General features: G+C 51.6%; 1 protein-coding gene across 3 annotated transcripts in view; it reads right to left on the bottom strand.

Moving 5' to 3' along the window:
- Positions 1-16,818, bottom strand: part of PIGG (phosphatidylinositol glycan anchor biosynthesis class G (EMM blood group)) — a 268,780-nt gene that overhangs the window by 244,342 nt on the left and 7,620 nt on the right. Inside the window, exons 1-2 of one of the 3 annotated variants that reach the window (XR_012904572.1) lie at positions 2,902-3,166; positions 752-957 (exon numbers count right to left, since the gene is read on the bottom strand). Coding sequence is in view for 2 of the 3 variants with exons in the window: in XM_075931309.1 (XP_075787424.1) it covers positions 752-957; positions 2,902-3,055 (360 nt within the window). In the remaining variant the exon portion in view is untranslated. Of the gene's footprint in view, positions 1-751; positions 958-2,901; positions 3,167-16,818 lie in introns of those variants that run through there. The other 2 variants (XM_075931309.1, XM_075931310.1) reach the window with 2 other exon arrangements.

Below are 16,818 nucleotides of genomic sequence, written 5' to 3'. Positions count from 1 at the left end.
ATCCTAGAGTAAATCTAGATTTTAGGTTTTCCCACCCAAAGTTACAAGGCAGGACTAGAGCTGGCTTTTAAAATGGAAGCCATTGGCAAACAACTCCAAAGGTTATTGACTCATCATAATGAGTTAAAACTACATAAATGACAGTTAAAATTGCCTAAGCAAAGCTACCTGTAATATCACCTTAGCAGTTCTTACATTCTCCCTCACATTGTCAATTGTGAAGCTCATATGCAAAGACTGACTAGTTTAAGAAGTGATAACCCTTGTTATTTCCCTTTCTATCAAGTCTCTTCAGCTCCATAACTGCCCTCTGCCTTCCTTTTGTGGCTTGACCACTACAACTTGCAAGCTAAACCAGGATCGACTGGTGGTCATGTTTCTCTGTCAACATTATATTAAAATATAGTTCCTACACTGATACTGTGGCAAGAGTGCTGTTAAACTTATTAATTAAAGGAGTGAGACTGAGCATGTAGGAATATTGGACAATCTTGAAAATAGAAAGGAGAATTTGTCCAGAGCACCAACCTTCCTCTTTCTCCATTACAGACTACTACTACAGTAGTTCACATATTGCTGTAAGAGATGGAAAGATAAACTCCTTTCCTTTCTCAACTCCTGTAACACTACGGCAAGGAGAAAAGATGTCATACTCACTTGGATCCCTTGCTGGGCAGGGCCTTGCTTGGGAGCAGCCAGAATCAGCTAAGAAATTACAACACATTAAGATAAACAAAATGAAACGGTTTACCTTAATTCGAGGCATGGTGACTGTGGGTGGCTTTGCTTCAGCTATGAAACTGTGGCATGTTCCTTTTTCCACGAGTTGTGTAGTGTAGGGCATGAACTGTTTACCTTTTGACCCAAACACAAAGTCATCTCTCAAAGCATCTATCAGCACAATGACAACTTTTTTGAAAAGAGGTGATGGAATCTTAGTCCAATTAGAAGTAACTCCTAAAATAAATGTAAACGTAAAATGGGTAAAGCATCACTGCAAGTTAAGGGCTCACAACAAAAGTGATCAGCATTTCACAAAATTCACACAGGACTTCTGCAACTGTTTTAATTGCCAGTGAAAGGAATTTAAAGTTAGAAGGTCAGTTGGAAATCAGACAGGACCATACTTCATACTTCCATAGTGCACGTGGATGGAATCTACATCTATTTCTATCCAGCCCTGGCTTGGGCAACAGAATTTTCATGAAACCAAAAGATTCAGCCCATGCACTCTTTAGTCTGACTGAGGTCCCAGTAACACACTTCATCAACTCTGACCTGCAGTGTTGCCATTAGTGAGGGGAAGTGCTAGATGTAGTGAACAGAAATTGGGTAAAATGGTTTGCGAGCCCTCTAGTGGCTACCATTCTTGTTTATGTTTTAGAAGCCAGCTTAATGGTTTGCATATACAGCTTCCTTGTTGTGTATATTTAGAAAATATAATTATTTGGAATCCCATTGTGCCTGTGCTTTTATTTATTTTGTTACGTAATAAACAAAAAAACTTGGACCAAGTAGGGCTTCAACTGAAACAAGTATTAATCATCTCAACCAGGGAAAGTGTACAAGAGTAGTGAAGATGCACAGAAGCAAACATTTGTGACAGCAGCCCCACTTCTGCCCGCTGTTGGGGAGCTAGCAGTCCAGGTCCACTCCTAAGGGCCACTGGGAGATGATAGGCCAGTCCTATTCCCTGGAATATAAGGAGGTTGGTGGGATATGATTGCGGTGGAGTGGCTGGACCAGAACAGATACTAGTGCCCAACATGGTCAGCTCGAGCTCGAGCTACCGTTGTTGCTACTTCTTGTCCAGCTAATGGGGAGACTTAGGGATGAGTCAAATTAAACTTTATGTTCTTTCTACTGCTAGTGCCTCAGTTCCTGCCAGGTTTATTCTCGCTCATGGATGATAAAACTAAAAGGACCCCAAACTTTTGGGCTGCTGGAGCTTGTTTTCTAGCTTCCAGCCCAAAGCAAACTTTTAAAGCCAAATTCTAACCACCTGTAAAAAGCTTTAATAATGGAATTGCAGTCAAGCTGTTAAATAAAACAGTATGAATGGAATTGTTATAATAAAAGAAGGAGGGGATGGCAGACCCAAGTGCCAAGTGACAGACAGTAGGGGTGTTAGCTATTGGTTAATTGAACAGTCCAGTAACCACATTAATTCCCAGCAGTTATGTGACTATTCTATAGCTCCCTGGGGCGGGCCAGCAGCCAGTGCACTCCGGCCCCACTACTAGGGAGTCACTTGGTCCCCCTGCGCTGCTGCCTCTGTATCACAAACAGCAGTGCAGGGTGCCAGGAGGGAGCCGGTCCAGGAGAGGAACCAGTTTAAAAACCAGCTCCCTGTGGGGGGAAGGGGCGCTTACCTGGGCCGGGAAGAGAAGGGGCGGGGCAGCACCCAGGTCGGGAGCATGGCAGTTACCTGGGGAGAGGGCGGGGCGATTACCCAAGCAAGGGGTGGGAGGAGGTGGGGTGGTTACCTGGGGGGGTAGGAGGAGTTACCTGGGTGGGGAAGGGGCGGGGCGAGGGAGGGAGGGGGCGGGGCGGTTACCCGGGCAGGGGGCGGGATGAGGGGGTTACCCGGGTGGGGGATGGGAGGAGGTGGAGCAGTTACCTGGCCCGGGCGTGGGGAGGGGGCGGGGCCGTTACCTGGGGAGGGGAGGGGGCGGGGCGGTTACCTGGGCCAGGCGGGGGGCGGGGCGGTTACCTGAGGAGGGGGCGGGGCGAGGGAGGGAGGGGGTTACCCGGGTGGGGGGATGGGAGGGGGCGGGGCCGTTACCCGGGTGGGGGGATGGGAGGGGGCGGGGCCGTTACCCGGGTGGGGGGATGGGAGGGGGGAGGGGGCGGGGCGGTTACCCGGGTGGGGGGGCGGGAGGGGGGGGGTGGGGCGGTTACCTGGGCCGGGCGGGGCGGGCTCGGCGGGCGGGGCGGGGCGCGCGGGGCGGCGCGCGCGCACGGGCGGCGGGAAGAAGCCGCGCAGGAAGAGCCCCACGCCCAGCGCCTGCAGCAGGAGGCAGCCGGCGGCGAAGAGCCCCGAGCGCAGCCGCATGCTCGGCTCCACGGCAGCCCCGGGCAGCGCCGCCCAGCCCGGCCGCCTCAGGTGCAGTGGGCGGGGCGCTCTCCTACGCCGCCCAATCAGCGGCCCCGGCTCTGCCCTGCCCGCCCGCCGATTGGCTCGTGACGAAGCAACCAGCAGCCTCCGCCCCCGGAACGCACCGAACCTCCGCGCCAGGCCGGCCCCAGAGAGGAAGAGTCGCGCCGCGAACTACAACTCCCAGAAGCCCTTTCACCCGCCGCCTGCCCTACGGCGCGCTCCAGGGACCAATCCGCGTTGTGCTCTGCTGCACGCGGCTGGTCCTTGCAGCCTCTGCGTGGGGGGTGCGCCAATGCCCTGGGTGTGAACACCGAGGTTAAGCATGCAAAGCCTGGGCCCGGGCTCAGGCCTGCAGGCCGCTCATGCACGTGCCCTGCAGGGCAGGCTTGGTGTGCACAGCCAGCGGGCCCCGCTCACCGTACCTATCGCAAGCAGGGAAGCGGGTTGCACGAAGCAAGCAGCAGGAAAGCTGGGCGAAGCCAAGCCCAGCCCAGCAGAAGGGATGCTACCCTCTAGCCCCCAGGAACAGGGCTGAGGCTCATTCATTGTGCCCACAACTGGCCTCTAACCCAGCATGGGCGTAGGAGAAAGAGGCTAAAAGAAATAGCCCGTAAGGAGCCTGGGAGCCTGTCACGCTGCACCCTCCCTTCAAGGTGTACTTCACACAACAGGAACTGACTAGTTTGACGTATGGTTCATGTGTGGGTAGTGCTGCCATGCACAGTTTTGGCAGTCCTCAAGCTACAACATGTCAGGGACTTATCGGTCTATCTACCTGTGTGCCATCGCACCCTCTGGCAGCAAGTTAGCCAGATATTCCTTCTTCCTTTTAATTGACAACATAGTACTGGAACTTGCCCATTTACACCTGACTTTATTTACACCAACATAGGGAGTAATATCACACCAAAGTCCTACAATGTGCATAGAACAGCTAGCAGCAGTCAGGCTAAGATGTCAGTGCAGCAAGATAATCTTTTTTGTAACCATTACTAAGATGACGTCCAGTAAGTGTCACAAACAAGACACAATCCAGTGCTAGTTACAGAGCAAAGAACTCAGGAGGATTTAAGTTCAAACCAAAGACTTGTCAGGCAATGAAAGTATGATCTGACAACCCACTTTGTCAAATGACAGGAGTGTAAAAAGTCACTTACAGCTTATAGAATCATAGAATAATAGGACTGGAAGGGACCTCAAGAGGTCATCGAGTCCAGCCCCCTGTCCTCAAGGCAGGACCAAGCTCCGTCTACACCATCCCTGACAGATGTCTATCTAACCTGTTCTTAAATATCTCCAGACAGGGAGATTCCACCACCTCCCTTGGCAATTTATTCCAATATTTGACCACCCTGACAGTTAGGAATTTTTTCCTAATGTCCAATCTAAGCCTCCCCTGCTGCACTTTAAGCCCATTACTCCTTGTCCTGTCCTCAGAAACCAAGAGGAACAAATTTTCTCCTTCCTCCTTGTGACACCCCTTTTAGATATTTGAAAACCGCTATCATGTCCCCCCTTAATCTTCTTTTTTCCAAACTAAACAAGCCCAGTTCATGAAGCCTGGCTTCATAGGTCATGTTCTCTAAACCTTTAATCATTCTTGTCGCTCTTCTCTGTACCCTTTCCAATTTCTCCACATCTTTCTTGAAATGTGGCGCCCAGAACTGGACACAGTACTCCAGCTGAGGCCTAACTAGTGCAGAGTAGAGTGGCAGAATGACTTCACGAGTTTTGCTTACAACACACCTTTTGATACAACCTAGAATCATATTTGCTTTTTTTGCAACAGCATCACACTGTTGACTCATATTCAACTTGTGGTCCGCTATGACCCCTAGATCCCTTTCTGCCATGCTCCTTCCTAGACAGTCACTTCCCATCTTGTATGTATGGAACTGATTGTTCCTTCCTAAGTGGAGCACTTTGCATTTCTCTTTATTAAACCTCATCCTGTTTACCTCTGACCATTTCTCTAACTTGCTAAGGTCATTTTGAATTATGTCCCTATCCTCCAAAGAGGTTGCAACCCCACCCAGTTTGGTGTCATCTGCAAACTTAATAAGCATACTCTCTATCCCAATATCTACATCATTGATGAAGATATTGAACAGTACGGGTCCCAAAACAGACCCTTGCGGCACTCCACTTGTTATCCCTTTCCAGCAGGATTTAGCACCGTTAACAACAACTCTCTGACTACGGTTATCCAGCCAATTATGCACCCACCTTATCGTGGCCCTATCTAAGTTATATTTGCCTAGTTTATCAATAAGAATATCATGCGAGACCGTATCAAATGCCTTACTAAAGTCTAGGTATATGACATCCACCGCTTCTCCCTTATCCACAAGGCTCGTTATCCTATCAAAGAAAGCTATCAGATTAGTTTATGCTTTCTTCCTCCCCTCCTTTCCCCCCTTTCTTTTTTTTCCTTCTTCCCGTCCCTCCTTCCTTCCCTTATTTATTCTTGGATCTGGACTTTTAACACTCCTGTCATCTGTGCCCACAAAAGCTCATGATACCATCTACATGTTTTGTTAGTTTTTAAACAACTACTAGTCTAGTAGCGCCTTAAGTTTTTCCTGTTACAGACTAACTCAGCTACTCCTCTGAAGTATGAACAAGAGAGCCTTCCTCTTCTGATACCCCAGGCCTATACTGTATCAGCAGAGTGACATGTATGAAATTATTCTCTTTGCAGTATATAGCCAATTACAGTACAACCCCCAAAAACCTGTTTCATCAGGTACCGTTTTTGTCATTTTTTCATTCTACACTCCCAGACAAATTGTGTGTGTGAAGTCTCTGCTGGTGGAAGCAAAGGCAGAGCATCAGAAAGGGTTATCTAAAGCAGTCCACTGAAGTGCGAATCTGTACTTCGTGCCACCGCAGTGGGAGTCTCAAAGGCTTTGTAGTGTTGGAGGTGAAAGATTAGGCACATGGGTTGTCTTTTTAAACCCCACTACAAAGGAGACACTTTGAATCCGACAAGTGAAGTCAGCAGCAGAATTGTACAGAAGCATTACCCACAAACAAGGGGGTGAGTTCCCCCTCCACCACCATATTCAGCTTCAGATACTAAGGCAAGTGGCCTTACATTAGTTAATTGCATCCTAGCTAAGCCCCTGCACTGCAATAAAAGCATAGCACATATTTGCCCCCATCATAGTGATCTTGTTCTTCTACTGGGGAACCTACAGCTTGGGGGCCGAATCCAGCCCCTGGCTTGCCTAGATCTGGCCCCTAAGACTTTGGGAACCCCCCCAGCATCAGGGAGGTGATGCTGGCACTCCAGCCCTGCACCCCCAAGAAGCTGCACCAGGTAAGCACCTCCCTCCTCATCACTCAGACCCTGCACCCCCACCCAGCTCCCGCACCCCTCCCACCCACCCTCTGCTCCTGCACCCAGCTCCCACACCCCAACTCTGCTCCTGCATCCTACTTCCCACCCAGCCCTCCTACCCCCAGCCCTCTCCAACATCCTACCACCCTCCCAGAACCACCAATCCCAACCCACTCCTCACTCTCCCTCCCGCTCAGACCCCAAACCCACTTCCCAGCAGCCCCCTCCCACATGCTGAAATTCTCATTTTTGGCCACACCCCAGAACCTAGGGGAGCCCACAAAATCTACTAGCCTGGGCCCCCAAAGCTCTGATGTGCAAGGGGCATGTGGGGAGTGTCTTTCTGCTTCTTAGTCTGGGGTATGTCAGTGGTGTTTTCCTTGCTTCTCACTTGAGAGACACCCCTGGCTCATTTTTCTGAGGGCCTGACTATTACCCCATGCTACTTATACAAGTGGGCACTAATGACCCTGCAGGGTGTGACACTGAGTGGCTCTAAAGTGACTGCAAGGCTCTGGGAGTACAGGTGAAGGAGTCTGGAGCACAGGTGGTATTCTCTCTGCTCCTTCCTGTCAAAGGTTGGAGTCCAGGCAGAGACAGGTGCATCCTGGAGGTGAACGCCTGGCTGCGAAGATGGTGTCGCCAGGAGGGCTTTGGCTTCCTCAACCATGGGAAGCTATTCCTAAAAGGGCTGCTAAGGAGGGATGAGGCTCATCTTTCAAGGAAGGGGAAGTCAGTATTTGGATGCAGACTGGCTTACCTAGTGAGGAGGGCTTTACACTAGGTTCGATGGGGGCAGGTGACCAAAGCCCACAGGTAAGTGAAGAACATGGGAGACCTGGGAGATGGGTCAGAATGGGAGGGAGCATGAGCTAGAATAGAGGAAAAAAAGGGACAAGGCAGAATGGGGAAGCAAGATCAAATCAGTATCTTAGATGCCTATAAACAAATACACGAAGTATGGGTAATGAGCAGGAAGAACTTGAAGTGCTAATAAATAAACACAACTATGACATCATTGGTATCACAGAGACTTGGTGGGATAATACACACGATTAGAATATCGGTATAGACGGGTACAGTTTACTCAGGAAGGATAGGCAGGGTAAACAGGGAGGTGGTGTTGCCGTACTGGCATAGAGAGTAAGCTTATTAAGCCTGCAGATGATACAAAGCTGAGAGGGGTTCCATGGACTCATCATGCTTTGGATGATAGGGTCCAAAATGAGCTGGACAAACTGGAGAAATGGTCTGAGGTAAATAGGATGAAGTTCAAGGACAAATGCAAAGTGCTCCACTTAGGAAGGAACAATCAGTTTCACACATACAGAATGGGAAGCGACTGTCTAGGAAGAAGTACTTCAGAAAGGGATCTAGAGATCATAGTGTACCACAAGCTAAATATGGACCAACAGTGTGATGCTGTTGCAAAAACACACACACACACACACACACACACACACACACAGGATTCCGGGATGCATTGACAGGAGTGTTCTGAGCAAGACACAAGAAGTCATTCTTCCGCTCTACTCTGCACTGATTAGGCCTCAGTTGCAGTATTGTGTCCAATTCTGGGCACCACATTTCATGAAAGTTGTGGAGAAATTGGAGAGGGTCGAGAGAAGAGCAACAAGAATGATTAAAGATCTAGAGAACATGACCTATGAAGGAAGACTGAACGAATTGGGCTTGTTTAGTTTGTAAAGGAAAAGGCTGAGAGAGGACATGACAGCAGTTTTCAGGTATCTAAAAGGGTGTCACAAGGAGGAGGGAGAAAAATTGTTCTCCTTGGCCTCTGAGGATAGGACGAGAAGCAATGGGCTTAAACTGCAGCAAGGGAGGTTTAGGTTGGACATTAGGAAAAAGTTCCTAACTGTCAGGGTGGTTAAACACTGGAATAAATTTCCTAGGAGGGATTGTGGAATCACCATCTCTGAAGATACTGAAGAGCAGTTTAGATCGATATCTATCAGGGATGGTCTAGATGGTACTGGATCCTGCCATGAGAGCAGGGGCCTGGACTCCCTCTCTCAAGGTCCCTTCTAGTTCTAATGTTCTATGTTTCTATGAAGTATTTCTAAGATATGCATGCGGAAAAGTGTATTTGTATCTTAACACAATCTCTTATAAAATCTGTTTTTAGGTATTCAGATTGAAAATCAAAATGAGGCTAGCACACATTAAATAGGCAACTTGTCTATAGGATTCTTAACTCTAGTATACACTTTGGAGATCATACTTTATATGTTCCAGCATTTCTGTTGGTCTGAACAGAAGGCACCACATAGGGCTGCAGGAATCCAGTTTCAAAATGGGGTCGTGATGGCAAAACGTTTGGGAATGACCGCTCCCCTTGTGACTATTGCTTCAGTGAAAGAGAACATACATGTGATAGTGCGATAGGTTGGGACTCCATGGCACCTCCTGCCGGTCACATTTGGGATTAGCTTGCCCCTGCACTGGAGCGCCCTCTTCTGGCTGTCTCTCACCCATTACCACCTGCCCTTTATATCGCCATCGCCCTGTCGGGGCCCATGTGCCTCCCAGGCCACAATGTCCTTCCCTTGTTGTTTTGAATTGGATCGCTCAGTCAAGTGGTGGGACTGGGGTAACTGTATTCTGTGGAGGGGAGGACCCCAGAATGTGGGCTCTGGGGAAGAGACCTACGACTGACAAAGGAGGCTCTGTCATCACCGTGAATAGGTCAGATTAACAACAGGAGGATGCCAGGCAACTCTCCAACACCACCTGCTACAGGCCTCCTCTGTCTGATCCCACTGAGGAAAACCAAAAGAAGTTACACCATCTGCTCAAACTCTCTGCAATAGCATGGGGCCAAATCAACATGGACCCACTCCTAAAGCCACAACCAGGAGTGTTCCATCTGCTCCCCAACATCCATAAACCTGGAAATCCCAGACATCCCATCAACTCACACACTGGACAGCAGGGTTGTCCGACTATGTGGACTCACTCCTCAGACCCTACGCTACCAGCACTCCGAGCTACCTTTGAGACACCACTGTCTTCCTGAGGAAATGATAGAGCATCAGTAACCTTCCTGAAAACACTAGCCTGGCCACCATGATTGTAGAAGCTCTCTAGACCAACATTCCACACAAGGATGGACAACAAGCTTCCGGAAACACTATCCCCGACGATGCCCCTGCACACCTGGTGACTGAGCGCTGTGACTCCGTCCTCGCCAACAACCATTTCCAATTTGGAGACAATTTATACCTTCACATCAGTGGTACAGGTCTGGGTACTCACATGGCCCCCAGCGTAGGCAAACATATTTATGGCTGACTTAGAATGTTTCCTCGGTTCCCAACCTCTGGCATCCCTCCTCTACTTGTGTTACACTGACAACATTGTCATCATATGGACCCATGGGGAAGGAGGCCTTTGAAGAATTCCACAGAGATTTCAACCATTTCCACCCCACCATCAACCTCAGCCTGCACCAGTCCACACAACAGAGCCACTTCCTTGACATTACAGTACAAATAAATGATGGGCACATGACCACCACCCTAGTATGGAAAGTGGCTCTAGCACATGGAAGGCAGGATAAGGTAGGTAGGTGGGGTGGGTTCCGGAGTGGCCTAGGGGATAGGGCATTTGCCTGGGGACCCTAGGGTGGACTGGAAACCTACCAACCACTATTCTTACCTATATGCCTCTAGCCAGAGTGAATGTTGTGGTGTTGGTAGCTGGTATAAAATTCTGGAGTGTTGTTAAGGAACTACCTGAGCTTTGCACTCTAATGGGACGGGCTCAATGAAAATATCACACAGTGCTTCAGAAGTGTGCCCTCAGGACCTGATCCAACGCTGGTAATATTGATGGAAAGACTTACTTTTCCAGGGGGTTGCATTAGGTCTCTAAGCATCACGCTATTATATTGTCTTCCTGCAGAGAATCAGCTTCAAAATAATGAGCCAGCAAAGGGGATCTAGGTCTCCCTTTGACCTGAAGCGTTTCGCTACTGAGCATACTATTAAAAATGAGAGTTGCTTTCAACAGCTCACTTCAGTTATGAGTAGTCTCATTAGGAAGCAGGACAGGTGCCCTGCAACCCCACAGAATTTGGATACCTGTGAGACAAGCATATGCAGCAGTGCCCCAACCAATTTAGTATGTATTTCACTTAGCATTAGACACAACAAGGAGTGAAAACTGAGGTCACTGTGACGGGGTGGACCAGCCCCCTGAGGTCCCCTTCTTAAGGCCTTGTGGTCCTCCCAAAGAGACATAGAGAAGTTCTCCAAGCAGGCTAGAGTGGCAGCAAAGCAAGCAGCCAATCAGGGGCCAGGACAGCCCTATAAAAGGAGCTGTAAAGCAGAGCAACAGTTAGTTGTAGTGCAGAGCTCAAGGGATGCAGATAGGGTGAGGAACAGGGTGAGGAACTGGCTGACAGAGCAGCAACACCATGGACAGCTCCCTGAGGAGCTCTTATAGCACACTACGCTGGGACTGGGAGACAAAGCCCTGAAGTGAAGGTGAAGATGTGGTCACCAGGAAGCCCCCCATCTCAGAGTGGGGAACAGACTCAGGACACTACAAAGGGCACCAAGATGGGTCCCTGTTAAAGGTGCATCCCGGAAGGGGGTATTTGTACAGGGTGAGGGTGCTGCAGAGGATTCTAGCCTGGGGGAGGGATATAAGAGAGGACGCAGGGTCTGGCCAGGAGGGAGTTGTGACCTGGGAGATGGGAAAAAAGGGATACAGAGGGTTTGGGTGGTGGCCTGAGGCAGGTCATCGGGGGGAGAGAGGCGGTGGGATGCCAGAGGCAGGCTCTGGCTGAGTGGTGCTTACCTGCAGAAACCTGAGGCAGACTGTCTGCTGCAGGCTTGCTCACTGCTCCATGTGGCTGTGCATGACGAGAGGAGGAAGGGAGGTGTCTTCACACTGGCTACGTCTACACTGCAGGAATTTGTCAGCAGAGGCTATGCAAATGAAGCACTCATTAGCATTTCTCGCACTCATTTGCATAGTCTCTTCCAATCCGTTTTGCGGAAGAGGTTTTTGCGCAAAAAAACGCAGTATATATGGGGCCATTGTGTGCAAAAAAAAAACCCTGTTGCACAAGAACCCTTATTCCTCAAAAAAGCAGGTAGACAGGATCTTGCGCAAAAGATGGGAAGAGACTATGCAAATGAGTATGTGAGAAATGCTAATGAGCACTTCATTTGCATTGCCTCTGCCAACAAATTTCTGCAGTGTAGACTTAGCCACACTGCCTCTGTTCTCCGCAAAAATTCTCAGCTCCTATTGGCCAGAAACTGAGAGATTGGCCAAGGGGAGCCGAGAGATTTTGCTGGGAGTGGGAACAGCATAAGAAGTCTCCCTCCCCAGCCATGCAGAGCAGAAAGCAGCTGGTTTTTTAAAGCGTGAACTGCTCTCTGCCTCAGGGTTCTGTCAAGGTGGCCATGGGCCAGATCCGGTGGCTTGGCAGGCTGGATCCAGCCTGCTGGCAGCCTCTTGCCCACCCATGCTCAAGAAGAAAGAAAATTTGTTCCTCTTGGTTTCTGAGGACAGGACAAGGAGTAATGGGCTTAAAGTGCAGCAGGGGAGGTTTAGATTGGACATTAGGAAAAAATTCCTAACTGTCAGGGTGGTCAAATATTGGAATAAATTGCCAAGGGAGGTGGTGGAATCTCCCTCTCTGGAGATATTTAAGAACAGGTTAGATAGACATCTGTCAGGGATGGTGTAGACGGAGCTTGATCCTGCCTTGAGGGCGGGGGACTGGACTCGATGACCTCTCGAGGTCCCTTCCAGTCCTATGATTCTATGATTCTATGATTCTATCTCCAAATGAATAACGCAGCATGTCTTCAAAGACCGTACACTGCTGCAAACAAAAAACCAACCAAAACAGAAACTTGTAAGGCAGTCACATGGTATCAGAAAAAGAGCGCTGAAGCCCAGAGCCAGATTTTGCCTTATTTTGTGAGTGTTCTTGTTGATTTGTATGGGACTATTAGTGAAGCGAGGTACTCATCAGCGTGAACACAGCTTGCAGTATTCTGGCTCCGAATTAAAACTCAAAATGGCTCCGAAAGCAAGCAACATGTATTTCAACAGCAGCTGGTGCTCCTCATTGTCCGCTGGGATTCTGTTTTGCTGCTGGTGGAAATCACTGTCAGCGACCGTGGGCACGGAACACGTGGAACATCAGAACTGCAGGGAGTGATCGCACGAGGCCAGAGCTACGCTGCAGAGCTGAATAGCATTGTGGGTCGTGTGACAAAGCCCTCCAGAGCACCGTTTTCCTGGTACATCCACTTCAAAGGGTCTGTCTCCCAAGGGGGGGTTGCAGAAGGACTGCCATGAAATGGCACCAGGTATCACGCAATACCATCTAAACGGATTGTCATGTGTCAATAATCCACAATTTCAATGGCACAGTCGGGAGCTGGAGAACCAACAGGGCACAGGCATTTTTACTGTTGTCCTCTATCCTGACAATGATAAAAAAAAAAACCCCGCAGCATCCAGAGCTACACAGTAGCTTCCAGAAGTGGAGAATCACTAGTCCAAAATTTCCCCAGGTGTGTTCACCTATCGTAGCAGGGTGGGTCTCCGCAGTGGCGACTCGGAATTAGCTCTTCTCCAGCTTCAGAGCACCCTCACCTGGCGGTGCCTCACCTGCCGTCCCCTGACGCTTCCATCTCCACCACACTGGGACCCACGTCCCTCCCCGACCACGGCATCCCTTTCCCAGGGTTCTGCCCCCCAGCAGCACCCACATGCTAGCGGCCCCATTCCCAGGGAACCCAGTTACCCATCACTTGCCTCAGTGACTCACGGCCATTCTTCATCTAGCTCCTTCCCGCAGGGGCCAACTACAGTCTCAATGGGTCACTCAGAACCAGCAAGGGGGGTGGATCTGTTGCCTCTTCTTTCCCCCGGCTGCCTCTCTGCAGCCCTACTCCCCCCTCTAGGCCCTCTCCTTGTCCCTCAGCCTGAGAGCTCATCGGCTCCCATGCACTGAGCTCCAGAGGTCTCAGGTTTGGTGCCACCTGTTGGCACTACAAGCAAAGCTCCAGGCAGAGGCTAACAAAGCATCTGCACTTTCCTAGCACCTTCTCAGCCACGCCTGCTGCATTGTGGCGACTGTGGCAAGGTCCTCACTCTGGCCCCTCACCCTGGGACACCTTCTTTGTCCACAAATCAACCAGAGACCCCTTCTGGTGCAGTCACGCAGCCCTTTTATCCTTAGTTTGCCACCACCTTCTATTTACAGAGCTTTGGTTTACAGCAGGGCTAGGCAACATATGGCTCAGGGTCTGGATCCGGATCCGGCCCATGGACCCTCCTGCTGGGACCCTCAGGCACACACAGTTGCTACGTTTAACACAGATCCTACGTTTTTCTGCTTTGCAGGGAGGGGGGAGGCTACATGCGATGTCCCTGCCCCCAGCCCAACCCTCAGCTCCTATTGGCCAGAAACCAGCCAATAACTGACCTCAGCCAAGAACCCACCACAGCATCCCTTTCCCAGGGTTCTGCCCCCTAGCAGCATCCACTCTCTAGCATCCCTATTCTCAGCTCTTATTGGCTGGAAACAGCCAGACAATTGGAGCTGAGAGACTGGGGCAGCCGGAGTTGAGAGCCACATGGAGGGAGCAGCCTGTATTTTCAAGCAGGCTGGGGCTGCCGGCCAGAAGACACTTAGGTAAACTCCTCCCAGCCAGCACCTGCCTCTGGCACCCCACCCCCACATCACCATCCAAACCCTCTGCCCCCCCCGGCCCCAGGTGACAACTCCCTTCTCGACCCTGTACTCCCTCCTACACCCCTCTCCCAGGCCAGAATCCTCTCCTGCAACCATATCCCCTCCCTGACCATACACCCCAATCCCCTGACCCAGGTGACTACCCCCTCCTCCACCCTCTGAGACCTCATGCCCTCTCCTGCACCCCAGTCCCTTACCCTATGTGCCCTTCTGCACCCAACCTCCACCTTAGACCCTGCACCCCCCCCTCCACAGAAAAGTACAGCCCCTGACCACTTACCAAAATCTTGGAGTGGCCCCCCACCAAAAATTATTGCCCACCCCGGTTTATAGCAAACTCAGCCAGCCTGTCCTTCTGCCTGGGGACGCACACTCAGCCACACCCTGGCTCCTGGCTCCTCCCCTGTCACTTCCCCTCTGCTTGCCTTATATAGCCCTCTGGCTAATTAGGCCCACAGCTGCTTCCATTAGTCCTTCAAGCCTGGGCTTGCTCAGCTGTCTGCAGTTGGCCTTTTCAGCCAGGCTGTAGTGGCAGAGCTTAGCCAGCCATGTCACACCACATATGTCCACATACACACGGATGTCCACTGTGGAACCCCCCCTCCGCCCCGCATTGGTTTCTCTCGGATACCACAGCTGCAAAGACGTCTCCCCCGACAGAACTTCCATTGCTCTGTCGTTTCCCTCATTTTGTGCAAGCACATCGCTAGCGCTGCGGGTGCGATTGGAGCCACACGCACGAGTTGCTAGCTTTGAATGTGAAGAATCCACCTAACGCAGCTTCTGAGAGGAACAGGTAAGAAACTGAATTCACATCACATCAAGCCTCCAGTGTATGGAGATTTACGGAGTCAAGTGAACGCCAGCGCGTTAGGACAGCCGACGGCATTGCCGGAATGAGAACGAGAGAAAAAGTCCAGGCAGTCAATGGCGTAAACTCTAGGGAGGCAATTACTGGGCAGTCTAAAGCTGCAGCAATTTGATAAATTACCAAGATGCACCGAGCTCTTCCGGAGAGGCACCACCCGGAGCCGAGAGGATGGAATACAACTGGATGGGCTCGTTAGATTGGACCTACTAAAGGGGGAACGGGGCGGGGATGACGCCTAACGCGTGGCACTCAAACAGAGGCTTGTGCTCTTCGCTTAGCACAGCCCCTGTTGGCCCGGGCATTTGCTGTTCAGCCAAGAGGAATCCCTCAGGCTGCAGGAGTGTCTCTCGTCGCTCCCGTGCAATTCCGTTTCCATGCAGGTCTACAGAGTCAAGCCAAACAAGCCCTCTGAGCAAAACCCCTTTTTGCCAGCAGGACTTTTGCTGGCTCAGCGGGCTCGTTCCGCTCACTGTCACCCCCTGGCCAGCACGTTGCCTGGGCACAAACCCTCATCCAGACTCACACTGTGTCCTGTGTCGGACCCCAGTATGCTGCGACCTCCCCCCCGCCATGCAGAAACTCTTCCAACAACCAAGTGTGCTCCTCAAGCACCAGCGAGCCATCCTCCCGCCCCCTTCCTCCCTGCTGCCCGGCCGCTAGGAGGGAGGAGCCCAGAGTCTCTCTGCTCTCAGACCTGGAGACCATAGCACCTGGCAGCAGCATTTGCAAGGGGCGTTCTCCTCAGACCCTCCCTCTCCTCCTCTTTGCAGCTCCCTCAGAGCGCCTGCCCTGCACTCCCCTGCTGGCTACCGCTAAGGCAGGGGCACCGGCGGAGGCAGCTCTGTGCCTGCGGAGGGAGAGGTTCACTCACAGGGGAGGGGAGGAGGCTTCCTGGGTTTAAGAGGGGCCCCAGGCACATGTGCAGTGGCAGGGGTGTGGAGCGAGTGCGCTGCTAGGGAAGGAAGGGAACCCCTCCCCCGGAGGTCACTCCTGCTTGTGGGGAGGGCTGCGGGGAGGCCTCTCTGCCCCCTGCCCTGGCACAGCCTGCCTGCTCCCCAAGCCCCTCAGCCCTGGCCCTGCCCCAGCCCATAGTCTACAGCTCCCCCCTCCCCCGAGGCAACTGGTGAGGGGGGGCCTAGGAGGTCACTGGCCATGTGACCCTTCCCCCCCCCCCCGCTGCACCCAGGGTAGGGCCACGACAACCCCTGTCCATGCAGACCCCGCCTTTCCCTGCCCTGCACCATTCTCCTCTGTGGTCTGGGATTTTTGGCTGGACTGTCTCCCCCACAAGGCAACTGCTCCCTTGTCCAGCAGGAGAGCCCATCACGAGACTGTCCACTGCCTAGAGTCCAGCTAAGACATGCATAGGCATGGGGGTTGGCCTCATGGCCAGCTGCTGCAGCCCCAGGTCCCAGCCTCTGGGCAGCCCCCAGGGGATCCTGCTGGCCCCAGAGGGATCTTCCACTTCCAGCCCACAGAGTTCCCCCGCCTGTTGGCCTCATGGGCTTCACCGGCCCTCAGGGTCCTTGGTCCAGCCCTCTGCAGCTGCCCCAGCTGTGGCGGCGAGGGATGCCATCCCTCCCGGACTGGACGGACCACAAGCCATTTGCCACAATGGAGTCCAGGCCAGAAGACTTGGCATCCCGCCTTCAACCAGTTTAAGGGGGGTGGAGAGAGGATGCAGCTTAACACCCCCATCCCAAAAATAGTTCCAGTGCCACCGGATACATGAAAACAGAAACTAGCAGCATCAG

The sequence above is a fragment of the Pelodiscus sinensis genome, chromosome 6 (genome assembly GCF_049634645.1).
Source record: "Pelodiscus sinensis isolate JC-2024 chromosome 6, ASM4963464v1, whole genome shotgun sequence".
NCBI lineage: Eukaryota > Metazoa > Chordata > Testudines > Trionychidae > Pelodiscus > Pelodiscus sinensis.
This window is presented reverse-complemented; position numbering and strand designations above follow the sequence as displayed.